The following is an 18,869-nucleotide window of genomic DNA, read 5'->3' on the forward strand; positions in this document are numbered from 1 at the left end:
CATGGCACTCTCTTTGCATAGGTCAGCGAAACTAGAGTCGAGTTGACTGAAGAGGTACTTGGAGCAATTTTGGAAGTTCTTACAGAAGGAATGAGAGCTATTGAAGGCAAAATAAAAGCTTCAAGCAACTTCAAAGTCATAATTGCCAAAGAGGTAGTAAAAGATGCAGCTGCAAGGGCAAGACTCAACAAGAAAGAGCTAAAACCAGAGTACCAACTCTTGTTTGACTAGAGTTGGTACTGGTCAACAAAGTACTGCTTCCTAGGGCTGAGAATCGCACCATTACCTCCATTGCTGACCTGGTGCTTATAGAGTCATTGGCTAATTTCTAATCCATAAACCTTCCTGCAATCATGATTGAGCACATAATAAGGTGGTGAATGCACCAGAAGAAAAACATGGGCTTCCTTAGCGATTCTTTCTGACCAAAGTATTTGCACACTTCAAGGTTAAGACCGACAAATCTACAAAGGGATCCAAGAAGCAGATGTTCTCCATGTCCACCTTAGAAGAATGTGATTGTGTACCTAAGAAAGATGGCATTGGAAGTACTTCCACAATCTCAACTCTACTTGAGGCTCAGGAGAGGAACACTACTAAATTGCAAAAAATCAAGGCCGAGAACACTCTTCTTCAAGCACAACTAACTGAGAAAGAGAAAGCTTCAGGCTCTCAAAGTGCTTTAGAGGCTGCAAGAAGTGAGATTGAGAAGCTCAAAGCAGAAAATAAAAGATTGACACAGAAAGTAGATGAGCTCAAAGACCAGATGCTCTAAGACCAGTGTGTCCACAGTGAATGCATGGATAAACTTCATACTGCTCTGACTCAAATCTCCTAAGATCTCCAGCTTCCCTAGTTTCCTTATGTCAACATTTCTCCTTCCAGTTTTAAGTCTGTTTTGATTTGACAATTGGCACTTATGGCAATCTGTATTTTCATACACTTTCTGACCTACCTACTATGCCTTGCTTGATTAGTTTGCTTGAAAATCTCATGTTATGTTGTTCTTGTGGCTCTGAATTGATTAGTTTTCTTGACTACTTCCTTTTTCAATGATACCAAAAGGGGGAAATTAAATTGGTAACGAAATGTTGCATTAATTGGTAATGTTGCTTGGTTCTCAGGGGGAACAAGTGGAAATCTGGCCCTCAGGGTGAATACAACTTATGTGTTTGTCATCATCAAAAAAGGGGGAAATTGATAAGCCATGCTACCTTATGTTTTGGTGTTTTGATGATTTGACAAACCTACTCGAGGAACCAGGTATGATGATAGAAAGACCAGGTCTCCTGAAGTATCGTACAACCAACCATATAACTGTAAAGCTACTATCACTGTAGCAGTACAACAGAGCAGCATACAGCAGCAGAGTTGATTTATGGGTTGTCACCTTCACTCTCCCTCTACATATTCAAACATCATGATAAAGTGAAGATTTGATTCTTGCAAAATCCAAAAATTATTCAGAGCAAAAAGTGCAAGTCTCCACTCATAATGAAGTGTTCAAGAACAAAGCTTCAACAAATCCAAAGACCTATTCTTCTTTAACTGAAGCTGCGTTAAGTCCTAGGAGTGTTAAGTTTTTGTTCTTTTGTTCTTAAACCTATAAACCTACTCTTCTCAAAAGGAAATTATTGTAGGTGCTCTGAATTCTCAGTAGTTATGCATAAGTAGTTTACCTTCATTCTATTGAGTGGTACCCGTGACTAGATTTAGTCAAGTTGTATTAGTGAGTTTGGCTGGAGGTAGTCAAACAGTATTGAACTCTCAAAGGTTGCTCGTAAAAGTGCATCTTCACAAGTGTTTGAGTAGTACACTAGGCTAGAGGTAGTCTAGGTGTATTAGTTAACTTGGCTAGAGGTAGTCAAGAGTTCCTTGCAGGAGGGGTACTGTAAGGGTGGAGGGATTATGTGAGTTAATTCCTAGATTGCAAGAGTTCTAATCTGAAGTTGCTCGGTGTAGTGGAGTTAAAATCCTACGTGGTAGGTCGTGATTTTTAATCCCTTGAGCAAGGAGATTTCCACGGTAATATCCTATGTTATTACTTGCTGCACTGCATCAGGGAACTGGTAACCAACTAGGTCTCTCATATATTGTTTGTTGGACGCACAACTTCTATAAGATTGTCTCATCATTGATCCAATAAGTAGAAAAAGAAAGCAAAAAATTAAAGCAATAAACAATTGAAAAAGAAGAGAATGTACCTGGGCATTGTGACAGCATGAGATCTGGAGGGGACACAAGGGTTGTGCGAGCCCGTTATTTTTCCCGGTCCGAGTTGGAATTAGTTTTTTAAAGCCCAAGCCTTTTGGTATCCTATAAATACATATTCTACATGGTTTTTACATAACTTTAGACTTAGAGACACTACAAAAAAATGGGTAATTTGTGGAGGTTGAACGTTGCAATTCACAGAGGTTTTAGCCTCTTCCAGCAATTAGCGGAGGCTGAAACCTCCGCGAATTACAACTTTCAACCTCCGCAAATTACTCATTTTTTTGTAGTGAGAGAGGTTGGAGCCGCTGTGGAGGCCGTAGTTATTGGGTTTTACATTCTCTTCTCTGTAATACTCATTTTTACGTTTTTATTCGGATGATTTGTTATTTTTCTTTCATGTATAGGTGGAGCTAAACTTTATAGTTCTAGGGTTTTGACACTAGCATGAAAGTTGACATTTGATTATCAGTTTATCTATTAATTTTTCATCTTTTGGTTATTTATTTATTCTTGGTCTTAATTGGCTGATTACCTGATCAATAGTTAGACACTATCTGTGGTGCGTGAGTTGAACTTGAAAGAGGAAATTCACGTACATAATAAGAATAAATAGAGTTTGTTCGATTTAATCTTTTCGCTACTGAGAATAGAAATATACCCTTTAGCCCTACTTAGTTGGTTACGGAGATATAAATGCGTTCTTGTTACCTCTGGCGACCATAGAAATATAGCCGTTATAGTAGCATCTACAAGCTTGTGAGTAGTTCGAAAGAATATCATAAAGTTAACCTAAACCCGTCAACTAGTAACCCAGAAAATAAAATAGGTAGAACAGTCAGAAGATTCAGCTAGATTGTAAGTGGTCATAGCCCTAGATCTATCTCTTCTCCGATAAAAATTCATTCTTTCTTGGTTGAAGTTCATTATTTGTTTTCTTTTATTTTTATTTAGTTTACAACTATAATATATTTTATTTCTTGTTTAGATAATTAGCATTAGTTTAATTTAGTAAATAGTTAATCAAATACCCTGTGGGTACGATATCTGGACTTTAAAATCCTATATTATTTGTATGATCGCGTATACTTGCGTGTGCGTTTGGGAGCAACAAGTTTTTGGCACCGTTGCCGGGGACTTATAAATTAACTGTTTATCTAGATTAGACTTTTCTTTTGTCTATTCAAGTTTTTTTTTTGTTTTTTTTTAATTTTTAATTTAATATTTTGGTTATGTTTCTTGACATGGCATCTTGGAATAAAAATTGGTCGATTGTTGGTTGTTCCTATTTTGGTGATTCTTGTCTAATTTGTGGAGGACCCCACCTGTGAAAACACTGTCATAATATTTTCTGGAATGAGTTGTGTGCACCTCCCCAATCTTTTGAGTGGAATGTTTGTAGTATATGTGTTGGTCAAGATGGTCGTTGGAACGGTTGTCCTAACTCTTATTCCCCATCCCCGAGCCCCTATTATGATTCTCTTGTTGTTGGTGATGTTAACAGGAGTAATGAAGTGGAGGATGCGGAAAGTCTTGCTCGGGTTAGAGATATGATGAAAAAAATTGTGAAGCACAACACATTAATAAGAGAGCAAACCGCAGAACTAGGGAAGGCCATGAAGAGGATTCGTGCCAAACTCACAGAGATGTAGGCCGAGTCTGAAACTTGTAATGATTTGCAAGTTACAAGCTTAGTCAATCCCCAAGAAGAACCTCAAACAGAAGAAGAGAGCGAGTTCTTGCAAGGAGATAACTTTGAAGACGCAGAGATAGTGAGCCAATCTTGGCTAATGGAACAAGCTCAACAAATGAAATTTCATGGGTTCCTCCGTGATAATGAAATTTTATGGGTTTCTCCGTGATGGACTTACAAATATGGCAACACAACTGATAGAAGGCAGAACTGAGCTTAGATAAGAGATAGACCATTTTGGTTTAGATATCCATGACCTGCAGGCTCAATTAAATAAAAAGGTTGAGGCGTCTTGTCACGACCCAAACCGAGGAGTCGTGATGAGTGTACACCTCTAGTGACCAAACACCCCTATACTCATATCTAAACCATACTAAACATCAAGGGCCTATAAGTGACTTAAATTGATCTCATACTGCCTCATGAAGGGGTGACATCACGAACTCTGTACATTTACATACATACAAGCTGAAAGAACAGTGCAAGCCAACTAAGCCGCTATATGTACTGTACACAAAAGAATAGGAGCCAACAAGGCTATATCATCTGACATACACATACACCTGTATACAGACCTCTAGTGGAATAGAAAACTGCAGAAAGGACGGGACAGGGCCTCGTCATAACCATATCCATATGCATATACATCTCCAAAAGAATGGCATACTAAAATAGGTTGTAGCTCCGGATCAAATGGAGCGCACCAACTATTGCTGAGTAAAGGTCCCACTGAGCGGGATCGCCTGTATGTCTACCTGTACTTGCTGGCATGAACGCAGTCCCCCAAGTAATAGGGGAGTAATTACGGACAATGTACTGAGTATGTAAGGCATAAGGGTAACATAAGTATAAGCATATGTAAGGCATAAGGGTAACATAAGTATAAGCATAAGGATCATGAACGGAATCTGGAACTCAAAGCTAACTGACTGTCTGCATAGATTTGTATGAACAAGTATTTTTATAACTGACAATGCCTCTGTGGGCGCATAATCTGCATACTCTCAATGAAAATCATGCTCATGTATATGAATATAGGTCATAGTGCAGAGGAACATTCAGCCCGATCTATATCCCATATAATAGTGCCGAGGAACGTACGGCCCGATCCATATATCATATAATAATGCCTAGTAACGTACGACCCGATCCATATATCATCATCAAGGTGCACCAGCTGATCAGGTGGTAATCCGTATATAACGCCTATCCATTTTTCCATACCCCATGTACATATAATATACGCGTATATAACGCCTTCTGGTCATGGGTTATGTATATGAATGCAATGCATAACTGAAATGTATACATAGAACTCTCGGAGTGACATAAGGTCATATTACCTCCGATGGACAACTTTTGAGCTAACATCATCAACATAAGTAATCTCAAGACCCATGAACAGAAGGAACAATCATACGGGGTATAGGGACATCAAAGACTGAAATACTCCTAGTGGTTCTAAGAGTAGAGTAATATGGGAGCTCATTCAATCTCTTGTTAGCTCATAACATAGGATCATGCTAAAATGAAGAAGGAATAGCCTTAACATACCTTAACGTCTCCTTAATCGTTTAACGTTCTCCTTCCACGTTCACAAGATCTACATTTAAAAGGATCATACTAAGGTTAAGTCTTAAAGACACTCTTAAGTTCAAACTAGAATAATTCATGAGCTAGCGAAAATTGGGCAGCATTTCCGTTGTTTTATCGACTCCCATTATATCATAAAACAGCTCCCAATCAACATTGACATTATCATCAATTTCGTAATTAAGGGACTTTATTACATGCCCAAAACTCCTTTTCATAACCAACACACAATAACAATTTCAATACAACTCTATATACACTCGTATACCACACTTCCTCATCATCATTACTACCATTCATAGCAAGATTATACCCAAAGTACTCCAACAATTACAACTCAAGTCAATTTATTACCCATAACATCATCAACCCACCTTTGAACTTCCTCTTTTGCTTTCTTTCCCTCAATCAAGTTATTCAACAACTAGACATTCTTAATAACATGGAAACAAGCATAAAAACTCACCTTAATCACACCAGATCAAGCTTTGAATCAAATCATTCACTTGAGTGAAACCCCAACTTCAACACCAAAGAAAATCTTGAGTTCTACAAACCCTAGTGAGCCTTCCAACACTTGGATCCCTTGATTCTTGCTATTTGATCTATGATCTCTCTTGGGTTTGTGTGGATATGCTTGGAGGAAGGTTCTAGAGCTTTCAAGACTTAGGGAAATGTTGGAAATGAAATAAATGAACAAGGGTCGTCCATATATATAAAAAAAAAACTGGCCCGACCCGATTATACGGTCCATTTATACGGTCCGTATAACTTATACGGACCGTATAATCCCACTATGGAATTACCCTTCTCTGGAAGGGTTAGATGGACCATTATACGGGATGTATAAATTTATACGATCCGTATAAGTGGCCGTACAACTCAAATTTTTCCGAAACTCATTCCCGTCGATTCGTTCAACCTCCAATCCTTATGGAACCTTATTGGCACTTGCTTAAAACTTCATTAACCATCTAAGGAGCCCTATAGCTCCTTCTCAAGACATTACTAAATAATCATTAGCTCAATTGTTATGAACCTTCTCAACATAACTTGCATTTCACTTTCTTTGACGAACTTGGTTCCACCGGTTCGTATGACTTCAAAATCTCATGGTACGCACTTAAGGTTATCAAATACTCTCCTTTGTCTCGTAAGGACTTCATGTTCATCTTAAGCTCGCGGTGGTCTACTCAGAATGCAACAATTCTGAAATCTCCGAGATGTAACACATCTGATGCCCAATTATATATTATCTTAGATAGTGGCCAGCATGTGGAGCAGATAAAGGAATTCCAACCATTTGATCAGATATTTATTGATGATGCCGAGGTTGAGGGAGTATACATTAGTGAGGATGTAAAAAATAATGCAGTTTTGGAGTTGGGGCATGTTGGTCCTCATTCTAAACATTTCTCTATATTATGTTTGGTTGGCGACATGGAAATTGAGCCTTCCACGCCGATGAAGAAGTGTATAGATGAGGAACAAGAGCCTTATTCGGAAATTTTTCACACCGAAAAGACAAAACAATATTCCTCACTTAAGGGCCAAGAAGTGAAAAATGCGATACCTATTGTTTGGTTCCTTTATTTTCACCCCACCTCCCCAGAAGTGTGATAGAAAATTTGATAAATTGGGGGTACAATTCATAAGTTCGAGGTGGAGGAAAAAGTTGATTCACGTCGTGCCGCGGAGCTTATTGGGAGGCAACCCAATGTGTAATAATTTTATATTTTTATTTTTTATAGTGTCACGTTTTCTTTTGTTTTTGTTTTGCAGATTTGGGGAAGTCTGAGTACCTGAAGTTAAAGCTGAGGAGCATGTTTGGGCTTAAGAGTGGGGTCGTCCCGACCCTTAATGTTGAGGATTATGCTGCTAGTTAGGCCCTAGAGGGTCTCAGGGAGTATTTCTCACCCTTGTTTTAATTTTTCTCTACTATACATGCATCGAGGACAATGCATAGTTTTAAGTGTGGGGTGGGTACTTCCGATTTTGAGGTCAAGGATGATTATGCCATAGGATTTTTTTTTTATTTCTTAGCCTTGTATATTTATAAAAATAAAAAATAAAAATAAAAAACCAAAACCAAGAAAAATTCAAAAGGATTTTACTTTGTTCTTTCTTTTATTTTTCTTTTATAGCTTTTTTGTCCTACATTAGAGGCATAGATCATCCACCCCTTGGGTTTTCTTATGGCCTCGGTCATTTCTCGAGGGGGGCCTTTGAACCGGGTAACTTTTTTTATTTGTAGGATTAATTTTTTTTTATTTTTTAGGAGTAGTAAAAAAGGGAGAAGAATGACTTTTTGACTTGTTTGATACTAGCATATTTAGGCCTGAGCTTGAGTAATAAGTTACTATGAGTGCTTGAGTAATGAAAAAGATAGCAGACTTTCTGACACCTAGCTCATGGTTGTGACTCTGTATATAGCTTATTTTTATTTTGTAGTTTGCCATGACCCTGTCTGTCTTAGAATAGAATTGATCCATCTTTGATTAATACTTGTGTTATGTGTGGTGAAGATTTTCTTGCATATATTTCATGTTTTGCATCTCAGTCTATAACTTGCCCTGCATGTTATTGAAGCGAAATAAAAAGTGTTGCTCTTTTTAGAAGATGATAATAGGCTTTCTTTGATATGTTTTATGAATTTTATCCTTTTCAAATATTATACCACTAGTTAGCCCTTTGAACCTGTAGCCTTTCGTTTGTTAGCCGTATTTTTGTCTTGATCCTTTTGTTTGAATCCCTAATTTTTGCACTCTGCTTCCTTGAGCACTATAGCTTAGACTATGATATAATTGATAAATCCGAAGAAAAGGGATGGTCAAGTGAAAAAAGATGACCAGTGATAGCTGCAAAGTGATGAAAAGGCCCTTTTAGAAAGAATGTGACATAAAAAAATGTTGAAAAAAAAAATGATTGAAACGTTCTTGATATGAGGGAAATACTTGTGAAATAATTGATGAAGAGAGGGCTGAAAATAAAGTTATGAGATGAAAATAATAGGTGATGAAGTCTAGAAAGTGCAAAGTGCTTAGAGAAGTGTAAGTCACTATTATATAGTTGTCCTACCCGTTCCCTAACAAACATTACAACCCGTTAAAATCCTATTTGATTCTATTTGAGCATACTTAATTAGTAGAGATGTACATAATGGGCAAGCCTATGGTTCTTTGTGCATACATGTGAATTTTTTTGTGAGTGCGAGAGTTGTGCTCTGATGCTAAGTCCTTAAATTACATTCGATTCTTTGATTTGAGTGTGGACTATTTATTCTTGTGGGGACACTTGTTTCATGATAGATAAGTGATATTGTTAGCTTCTTTGACAGAGTAGGTGAGCGAGCTTAAATTTGACGAGTTAGAGTCCGTCTTTGAGGTTAGGAAGTTAGAGGTTTGTTCCTTTATGTGACTTGTATATTTTGCATGATGACCAGAAAGTGTATATTTGATGGTTTGAGTTGCTATAGGGCCTAATTGTTAGTATCAACCAAAGTGGTGGTGTTCCTAAGCTTGATTTATTAAAAGAGGTTTTAATGCTTGCTCGAGGACGAGCAAGAATTTAAGTGTGGGGTGGTAATGTTCGGCCAAAAATGCACACACATCGTTTGCCTCACATTTTAGTACTTTTAATTGCCTTTCGAGTATTAATTATAGTGATTTGTGCTTATATTATATTTTTACAATATAGAAATAAAACGGTGTGAAATTGAAGAGATTTTGAGCAAAATTAAATAATCGCCGGAGAAAAAAGAAAGGAGAGGAGACAAGAGAAAGACATAATGATTGTCTCATCATTAGTCCAATGATGAGACCAAAGTAGAAAAAGAAAGCAAAAGACTTAAAGCAATAAACAATTGAAAAAGAAGAGAACGTACCTGGGCATTGTGACAGCATGCGACGCGGAGGAGACACAGAACATGTCTCTTGAAATTAATTTCGCCTTATGCGACCCAAGGCTGGCGCGAGCCCGTTATTTTGCTCGGTCCAAGTTGGAATTAGTTTTTTAAAGCTCAAGCCTTTTAATACCCTATAAATATATATTCTACACGGTTTGTACATAACTTTGCATCTAGAGAGAGGTTGGAGCCACCGTGGAGGTCGTAGTTATAGGGTTTTACTTTCTCTTCTCTGTAATACTCATTTTTACGTTTTTATTCGGATGATTTGTTGTTTTTCCTCCATGTCTATGTGAAGCTAAACTTTATAGTTCTAGGGTTTTGACACTAGCATGAAAGTTGACGTTTGATTATCGTTTTATCTATTAATTTTTCATCTTTGGGTTATTTATTTATTATCGGTCTTAATTGTCCCATTACTTGATCAATAGTTAGACACTATCTATGGTGCGTGTTGACTTGAAAGAGGAAATTCACGTACATAATAAGAATAAATAGAGTTTGTTCGATTTAATCGTTTCGCTACTGAGGATAGAAATATACCCTTTAGTCCTACTTAGTTGGTTACGGAGATATAAATGCGTTCTTGTTACCTCTGACGACCATAGAAATATATGCGCTATAGTAGCATCTACAGGCTTGTGAGTAGTCCGAGAGAATATCATAAAGTTAACATAAAACAGTCAACTAGTAACCCAGGAAATAAAATAGGGGTAGAACGGTCAGAAGATTCAACTAGATTTTTAGTGGTCATAGCCCTAGATCTATCTCTTCTCTGAAAAAATCCGTTCTTTCTTGGTTGAAGTTCATTATTTGTTTTCTTTTATTTTTAGTTAGTTTACAAATATAATTTGGATTTTATTTCTTGTTTAGATAATTAGCATTAGTTTAATTTAGTAAATAGTTAATCATAAGTCCCTGTGGATACGATATCTGAACTTTAAAATCCTATATTACTTGTACGACCGCGTATACTTGCGTGTGCGCTTGGGAGCAACAATGCTGGACTTAACTTATAACAAATCTGGACTCCTCGGATGACTATTGACCAGTTAATTAAGCAATCACTTATTTTTATTTATAATGACAAAAGGGGGAAGAATGATGGCAGCTTATATACCAGTTCACAGTAAAACATGATAATTCAAGGGAACTCGTTCCCTAAAAGAACAGATAAAGTCTTCATGTGCAAATGACAACATTGTATAGAAACAGGTTCCTGAAGTGTCAGATCCTGCATTTAGTTCTGCAAATATATGATCTGCAGACAAAGTCTACTGTCATGATTTTAATAATCAAAGGGATGTTACTCAAAAGAAAGCTTCCTCAAAACCTTCAGCATGAATATTATCTAATAAACTGTAAAAATACAAGATACCTCCTGTCGCTTGTGCATTGCTTTACCACTATCGAAAATATGTTTCCACCTTTATTTACCATCTCTAGTAACTGTGAACAATTAATATTTTGCGATTAAAGATATTTACTAACCAGCAATTAAAGTTCACCATGTATCATATGGAAACAAAGCTTAGAACTCAAATGCACGTGCACTCAATTTTTTAATAGAACTTAATACTTCTGCCAAGCCATCTTTGGACTTTTCAAATCTCAAATAAGCTTTTTAATCTAGTCAAATATCAGGTGGAATGAACAAAAAAATCTCAACACATCAGCGGTTGTTTAAATAGAAAGGCTGAACAAATTTAATATAATATGTTATTGACCAACTACTTATCAAGTTGAGGCGAGGTTAAAGTTTCTACCTTCACTAGGTAGGGGTAAGGCTGCGTACACGCCACCCTCCCCAGACCCTATTTATGGGACTACACTGGGTATGTTGTTGTTGGGAGGTTAAAGTTTATGCATATATCTCTTGCACATTATATACATAATTCACTCTGTATCTCAATACAGATCGTGCACTATATCAGAAAAGAAGTATCCTTTGATGTTATTCAATAGCACTCAAACTCATAATCAATTTTCCTGTCAAGTGTAGATTAATTTTCCATAACCCAAAACAATAAGCAGAATAAACTTTTGTAGCCATAAAAAGAAGGATAAGTGAAGCTTTAAATAGTAGGGTAGACGACAATTAGGAACACACACAAGAATTAAACTGCATCAATAAACCAAGCGGATCACCCAAGGAGTTTCCTAGTTAAAGTATGTTTGTGATAGATGTGATACAAAGACCTTTACGGTGGGCAGAATCACAATTTATCAACTTACAAATTTATTCAGTCTCTTAGCAGTTTAAGATGAATAGGTGGGGCAGCGGGCACATATTGCCACGACTCAAAGCAGAGGTCAATAACCACACATAAATAGGTCTCAACTTTACTAAAACAAACAACACATCACAAAATCAGCAATACATCATTTCCATAACTTGAACAATTATCTCGGTCATTTTTTCAGGTTCCTGAACAGGCTGTGAAAGACAATCTTGAAAGATCGTTCGCTAAAAGGTAAGCACAATACTTCAAAAGCTCATACAAAATTAGCATAACATTTCAGTTGACTTTGAATCCCATGTAGATAGACTCAGGAATAGCAAGAAAGAAATTTGTGGCGGTTATTGTAAGAAAAGTAGCAGCTAAAAAGTAAAGATAAATGGGAGTTCATCTTACAATAAACCAATCAGTTGCGGAAGGAAATTAACAGGGATTTAGAGCACCATCAAGAACAAGTTGTTGATCATTTTTGAACAAAAGGAATGAACTCTTAGATAGTTAAAAAAGAGGAAGCCTCTTTCAAATTCATCAAATTGAATATTCATATAAAATAGATTGGCAGAAATAATTTTCTCTGCATAAACAGATTAGTTGAAGCTTTTACATCAGACAGAGTTAGTCGCCATCAATACCAGTGTATCGACCAATTCTTTTCATGCTAGAAGAACTACTTGCAGCTACTGCAGTTATCCAATGGTAACACTAGTAGCAAAAATGTGAATTACTTTCACCTTTTTCGGGGTTGAGTAATCGGGGAGTGACTAGAATGTCACAGTCCTGGAAAAATGCAGTCCCGTGAATTGGACTTTAGTCTTAACGCCAATCAATTGGCTTAATTGCCACATCTATTAATGCAAACTAGACAAGTCTTACAAACTTGTACTATAACAAACAACAGTACATAACAAATTAGTCAACTCTAAACGCTAGATTATTGGCTTAATTGTCAGAGCATTAATACAAAGTAGAACAGTCTTCATTTTTTGTCAACAAACAACAGCACTTAGTCTTCAAAATTTGTAACTTATAGCAGCACTTAAGGCTGTAAAACTTAAAATGTTATGGTAAATAGCAGGAGACTATTTCTTATACTTCTTGTTGTGGTTGGGAACTTGCTCCTTCATGGAGAACATGAACTTGCAAGTAAAGGCCTTTTTTACCTTTTCCTTTCACAAATTCACAAATGCACCTGTCATTTTTCTCCACAAGGTTCAATCTGCATAAACTGCGCCAGCCTCCATGTAGCCATATTCTACCGTCCTTCCAATTCTTGAGTTTTGTCTCAAATTCTCTGCCAGCAGAATCACGAATGGTCATTGTTGGAGGGATTTCAAGTTTGAAGTCTCTCACCACATCAATCGGAACATACTGCAATTAGGAAAAAAGGACTTGTTAAATGAGAATTCGATAAGATTGAACTATAAAATCATTCACTAAGGCTTTTAATTACCAGTTGGTCTCTCCTTTTTAATCGTATTTTTGCTACAAAGTAAGGATTTTTTGGCTGAGTTGCGTGTCCACTTTTGAAAATATCTGCACCATATTGGTCATGGAAATCCCTCACCTTGCAAACAGTGGCTCTTTTGCATCCAGCTAAATCAAGAAAGTTAACTGGTCAGGTTCACAAACAGAAATCTCATGGAAACTCAGAGATACTCCATCCATTTCATATTACATATTTACATGGTAGTATTTTATTGAACATAGACTTTAAAAAGAAAAAAGATTCATTTTGCACATAACAAAAGGATTGGGAAAATGAGATTTTAACTTTATTCTTCTCAGCAATTCCAAAAAACCTAACAAACTGTGCCCTCAGGCTCATTTTGTCCACGAACCATACAACCGAACTTTTATTTAAACCACTTGGAACTTGTGGTCTTAAACATTTCATGACATTTCTATAACTACAACAGCATGTCCAAATGTAAAAAGATGTCATTTTTTCAGTAACATACCAACAAGAAAAATATTGCATATAAAATGAAGATATAAAGATCTTTAACTTGTGTCTACCTTTTGAAGGTGGCACCTTTTTCTTGAATATGCCAGCCCTTGCATTCTCTTCTTCCTCTTCCTCTTCCTCTTCCTCTTCCTCTTCCTCTTCCTCCTCAGTTTCTTCCTCATATTCCTCCTCTTCATCATCATCTTCCTCTTCCACGTGTATGCGTTTTGAACGTGGGACCCTTCCAGTCTCATCTTCCTCTTCGTCCTCAGTTTCTTTGTCTTCTTCTTTTAAACCTCCAGCTCCTTTCTTTTCACAACAAGTGTGTCCAAGTAATTTGAAGTCAAATACACCATTTCCATCATAGTCAAAAATTAAAAGGTCTCCAAACTCTACTGTGTTCTGCTCAATGAATTTCTCCCATCCATAATGGAAATAATAATTTCCTCCTGTTTTGGCCACTCCCATGGGCCACGTATTGCCAAACCGATCCCTAACAGAAACCTTCCTACGTAACTCTCCATTCTTGTAATCTGTAAAAGCTGTGGGGATTTTCTGTGGAAAAAAAAAAAGCTCCATTATTACAAAAAGATATAGAACAATACCAATTTCTTTAAATCAGATTGTCCATATCATAAAAGCAACCTCTATAAGACGGAAAAATATTTCAAATAAACTCGAAGTCTGAGACTTTTGAGGTTATAATTCAAGAACGTAACTATGTCAGAAAATAGATCTAAAAAAAAATCTGAGGGATTCTCATAGTTTTACCGCAAAGTTACTAGTATAAAATTTACTTGGGTCTGACAAGGGCATTTCTTTATTTCCCCTACCCCTATAGACTGCCCATATCTTCCAAAAAGTATTTCAAGAAAAAGAGTCAGCAAGAATAATTGATCACCTGAATATTAGTAAAACATAGAAAAAAGATGAGAGGGAAAGTATATTTAAAAAATGTAATGATTTTGCAACCTAATCATTATTATTCAGTACTTGCAGATCTAAATCTCACCAAGGCCTTCTCCTCTCTTTACTTCCCCTTCCCATATCCACTGCCCACACATCTCCACAAAGAAAAATAAATCAAGAAAAAAAGGTCCCAAGAAATCAAACAACATGAGGACTTAAAAAAGGAAAAAAACAAACTTACCAGCCGCTTTGAGCTGTTTTCAGGGGAGAAAAACTTGAAGAAGCCCTTTTCCATCTTCTCTTTTAGAGAATAGAAGAATTTTCAGCGTAACCTTAACCCTAAAATGTTGAAAGAGAATACATAAAAGAGGAGAAGATTACAAAAATCTTAAGAAGTAAATGCAGAAATAGTAACCATGGAGTTTTTTTCCCATTTTGGGATTGAAAAATTCAGTTGATTTATATCTGCACCATTCAAAATATGGAATACTATTATTATTTTGCTCTGTTTACTTCATTAATTCAGCCAATGCCAATCCTTTTCATGTTGCTAATTCAAGGTGCATGTATAACAAGCATCTACATTGTTTGCCATTACTGAAAACAGCAATTACCTTTTATCTATTTTTAGCAAAGCTTTTCGAAATTCATCAAGGTGGGGATTACATTCATAGCAAGATTCATTTTTTGGGCCATTATATATCCTCAAAAAGACCCATCCATTAACATCCTGATATCTATTAAAAGAAAGTCTTTGGCAATTGGTACGGCCAGTGACTCAAACAGTTTGGGTAAAAGCTTCTCCATAGTGCTAATTTTTTTTTTTTTTGGTCAATTCCAATCCACTAATTCTCGTTGATAAAACAGCAACATAAAGTAAAACTAAAACTTTGGAGTAAATATAGATTTTGATGCTGGCAAGCAGGAAAAAAAAGTAAATGCTACCATCAGAGTTATTATAACTGATGTGGTTACTTATCGAAGTAATTAATGAGAAGGAATAACTTCGGAAGATATTTTTGCCAAAGATGAGTCATACTTAAGATTTCGAAATTCTAAGGTGAAAATGTCCCGTAAAACAAAATGAAGCATTTGAAATAAATAAAAGAAATGAGAAAAAGAGAGGTTTAGATGATACCAGAGTACACGCTTTGCTCTATGAGAATTGAGGTTTTTAATCATTCGTTTGAAGCAGCTTTTCACCCCACTTAAGGGTGACAAATTAAGCCAATGAAAACATAACCCACCCATTTATCAACTAAGCGCATCTTGCTCCGTCCGTTTGACACCCCTAAACCCAACGAATTAAGGAGAGTACTTTGAATTTATTCATGTTTACAATTCAGAATTTTATGAAAGAACAACAATTGAGACAAAAAGACCCCCCTCAATACAGCTCAACTCCATCAGTTTCAATGTCTTCTGAAAGTTTTGTCTAAAATAGAGTTTACCATCTACAAAATATATGGCAAACTTAAATCATAGATGAAGACATAAAATACATGATTATTGGACCTTCTATATTATTAGGATGTCTTCAGTTACTTGCTTACCTAAGACATTAGATTTTATACAAATCCTTGAAGGTAACAGGGGAATATTTATCCTCTTTTAAGACCTGAAGCCACGGAAAGAATAGTGAAGAAGGAAAAGAAAAAATATATTTTGAGAAACATTTTTTATGAAGATCGACAACAGCAGGTCAGTTCCAGGCCCTGCAGAATACCGTTCAAAATTCCCTTTTAAGTTGCAATTTCAAACAAAACCTATCATGCCTGACCAGTTGTCACGACCCAAATTGGGTTCGTGCGGGCACCTACCTTCCCACCTTGGTAGGCGAACCCTCTCATTTATAAAACGTTTCAATCACACAACATTCCAATTAAAGGGTTTGGTAATTAAGAAATACAACAAATTACATTTATAAATATTTAATAGCCACAAGGTTTATATGTTTACAACAACACCAATTTACATACTCGATGTGACTTCCCATGACCTGGTCTAGACTAGTACAAGAGCGACTATTGACTCGGATTACCATTACATTCTACGACACATCCTCCATCCCGAAATGAAGTGGGAGGAGGCCTTCCAGATAGACACCGTACATTCCGCTTCATATCAAACAAATACTTGAAACAATCTACACCCCAAAAAGAGTGTAGCAAATGCAATATCAGTACAAACACGCATCTGAGTAAGTATCATAGGCCGACAATGATTAGTAATACATATTGGTAAAGAATTCACGGATAATGATGATAATCACCAAATCAATCACATATCCATATATAGTACATCACAACGTTAATATAATTTAGGCCATGACTACTCCCTAATGAATTATAAGTTAACCAATCGCCTACACAGATTCTCAACATATATGTAATTCCCAAGTCGTTCATTTGTGTTTAGGGATGAACTCATCATTACAACGCCTTTTAATCCTACCTCACTTAGAAACAATTTACGACTAATTTTAGGTTAATTTAACAGACGCAAGTCAACAATATAGTTTACATATAATTGAATCCAAATGTTCGTCATTACCTATGCAAAGCATCTAAACCCAAATACGTCAAGCCCGAATATATCTGATCCACTTCAATCATCACAGTCCAATTATCACAATCCAATCACCAAACATCTAAGTCAAGTCATGATGCAATGCAGTGCAATAATGGTATGAATGCGATGCCATGCCACGCAATTGAGGTGTACACACGTACTCCGGACGAAATATCGACGTCTCAGAAGACAACCCTAAAATAGACTCGCGCTGTCTATGTCACCCGTCCCGATCTTTGCCCAATCGCATGACGGACCCCGGCTAATAGCTCACAGTGGAAGTCCCACCAAGACCACTGGGGGGGGACCCACGGAGTCCATGCACTAACAATGATTCTGGGATAGCATCGGAATTGGCCATGCAACAATGATGCCGGCATAGATCATCGGTCATCGGCCATCTCACAATAACTCAAGTACAAGAGTCTATCAAAAGTCAATTTCGCTCAATCAACGATACCGGATCATCACGGGTTATCGGCCATGGATCATGAATATGAGAGAATGTATGCAATGCATATGTCAATGATTTCGGAATTGTACCTCGGACATCGGCCTTCTCACAATCACTCAAGTAAAAGAGTTTATCAAACATTAGTTTCATATAATCAACGATTCCGGAATGGATCTTCGAACATCGACCTTTTCACAAACATTCAAGTAAGAGTTTATCAAGTATCAGTTACGCTCAATCAACGATGCCGGATCATTATCGGGTATCGGCCATGCATCATGGATATGAGGGAATGCGTGCAATGCATATGTCAATCATCAACAATCAAGTTCAACATCATAAGTACCAACAATGGGGTATGCCAACAATGTATCATATCACAATACCAACAAGGGTATGCCAACAATATATAAATATCACAAGTATCGACAACGGGTACGCCAACAATGTATCACAGTTCAAATACCAACAATGGTATGTCAATTCTATCTTCAGTCAAGACGATAATACAGATTCTAATTCACACTAACTACTCACGGTATCAACCATCACAATGGAACATTCAAGTACATATAACGGGTGGCTAGTCCCAAAACCCAACAGATCAATCAATTGATATATAGTATTACCATTTCCCTAAATCAGCCTATTAGTTTAGGACAAGAATCTCACCCTACACTCGAGTCGTTCGTCACAATTTAGCTAGAATTTAATCACTACCATGATACATTTTATCCTTCCACCTAGAATTTAGATTCAATACAAATAATCATGTATTACAAGATGTTTTCATCGTTAGGCATAACTACATTCCATCCACTACTCCCAAGTTACATAAATCCACCGATAATCAAGAAAAACCACATCAATACCTAAGGAATCTACAGGCCACAAGCCCGAACAAACAAGTCACACACAACAATACCATCCTAGAATTCCACCCCAAATATCCGATTTCCTATACATGCATTCTTCGTTTCTTCTAACACGACAATATGGACAACTAACTGGAGTCTACCGAAAGGAAGCCATAACCTACCTCATGGCCGAGCAGGTGCCACGAACATCCGTTAATTCTTCAACTTGGCCACTATAGTGTAACCACACAAGAAGTTTGGGGACATCCATGAGACCCCAGAGTTGTATTCACCATCTAGCGCGTTTATCGAGGATCCCGACATTGATAAGGTAGAGATGAAATCTATTTCGCCTTTAGATTCACTTCTACTATGCTAGTTGATCAATAAACCTTTATTTAGGACAATCATGACCATATTCAAGTCACTAGTTTGGTCAATTTGCCATTTTATGCTTATCTTCAAGAAACCCATTTTCAAGATCCAAAG

At 36.8% G+C, this 18,869-nt stretch overlaps 1 protein-coding gene across 2 annotated transcripts; it reads right to left on the bottom strand.

Annotated features, from left to right (window-relative positions):
- Positions 1–12,513: 12,513 nt before the first annotated feature.
- LOC132055265 (B3 domain-containing protein At5g60140-like) lies at positions 12,514–15,759 on the bottom strand. 2 transcript variants are annotated; one of them, XM_059447005.1, is made up of 5 exons: positions 15,637–15,759; positions 14,740–14,837; positions 13,661–14,144; positions 13,095–13,237; positions 12,514–13,012 (listed from the first exon to the last, which is right to left on the bottom strand). In XM_059447005.1, the coding sequence occupies exons 2-5, from the start codon at positions 14,791–14,793 to the stop codon at positions 12,731–12,733; spliced, it is 963 nt and encodes a 320-aa protein (XP_059302988.1). In that variant the 5' UTR covers positions 14,794–14,837; positions 15,637–15,759; the 3' UTR covers positions 12,514–12,730. The 2 variants fall into 2 exon arrangements, with proteins under 2 accessions (XP_059302988.1, XP_059302979.1); XM_059446996.1 differs by lacking the exon at positions 15,637–15,759 and adding an exon at positions 15,113–15,394.
- Positions 15,760–18,869: the final 3,110 nt, after the last annotated feature.

This window comes from Lycium ferocissimum, chromosome 1 (genome assembly GCF_029784015.1).
Source record: "Lycium ferocissimum isolate CSIRO_LF1 chromosome 1, AGI_CSIRO_Lferr_CH_V1, whole genome shotgun sequence".
Lineage (NCBI taxonomy): Eukaryota > Viridiplantae > Streptophyta > Magnoliopsida > Solanales > Solanaceae > Lycium > Lycium ferocissimum.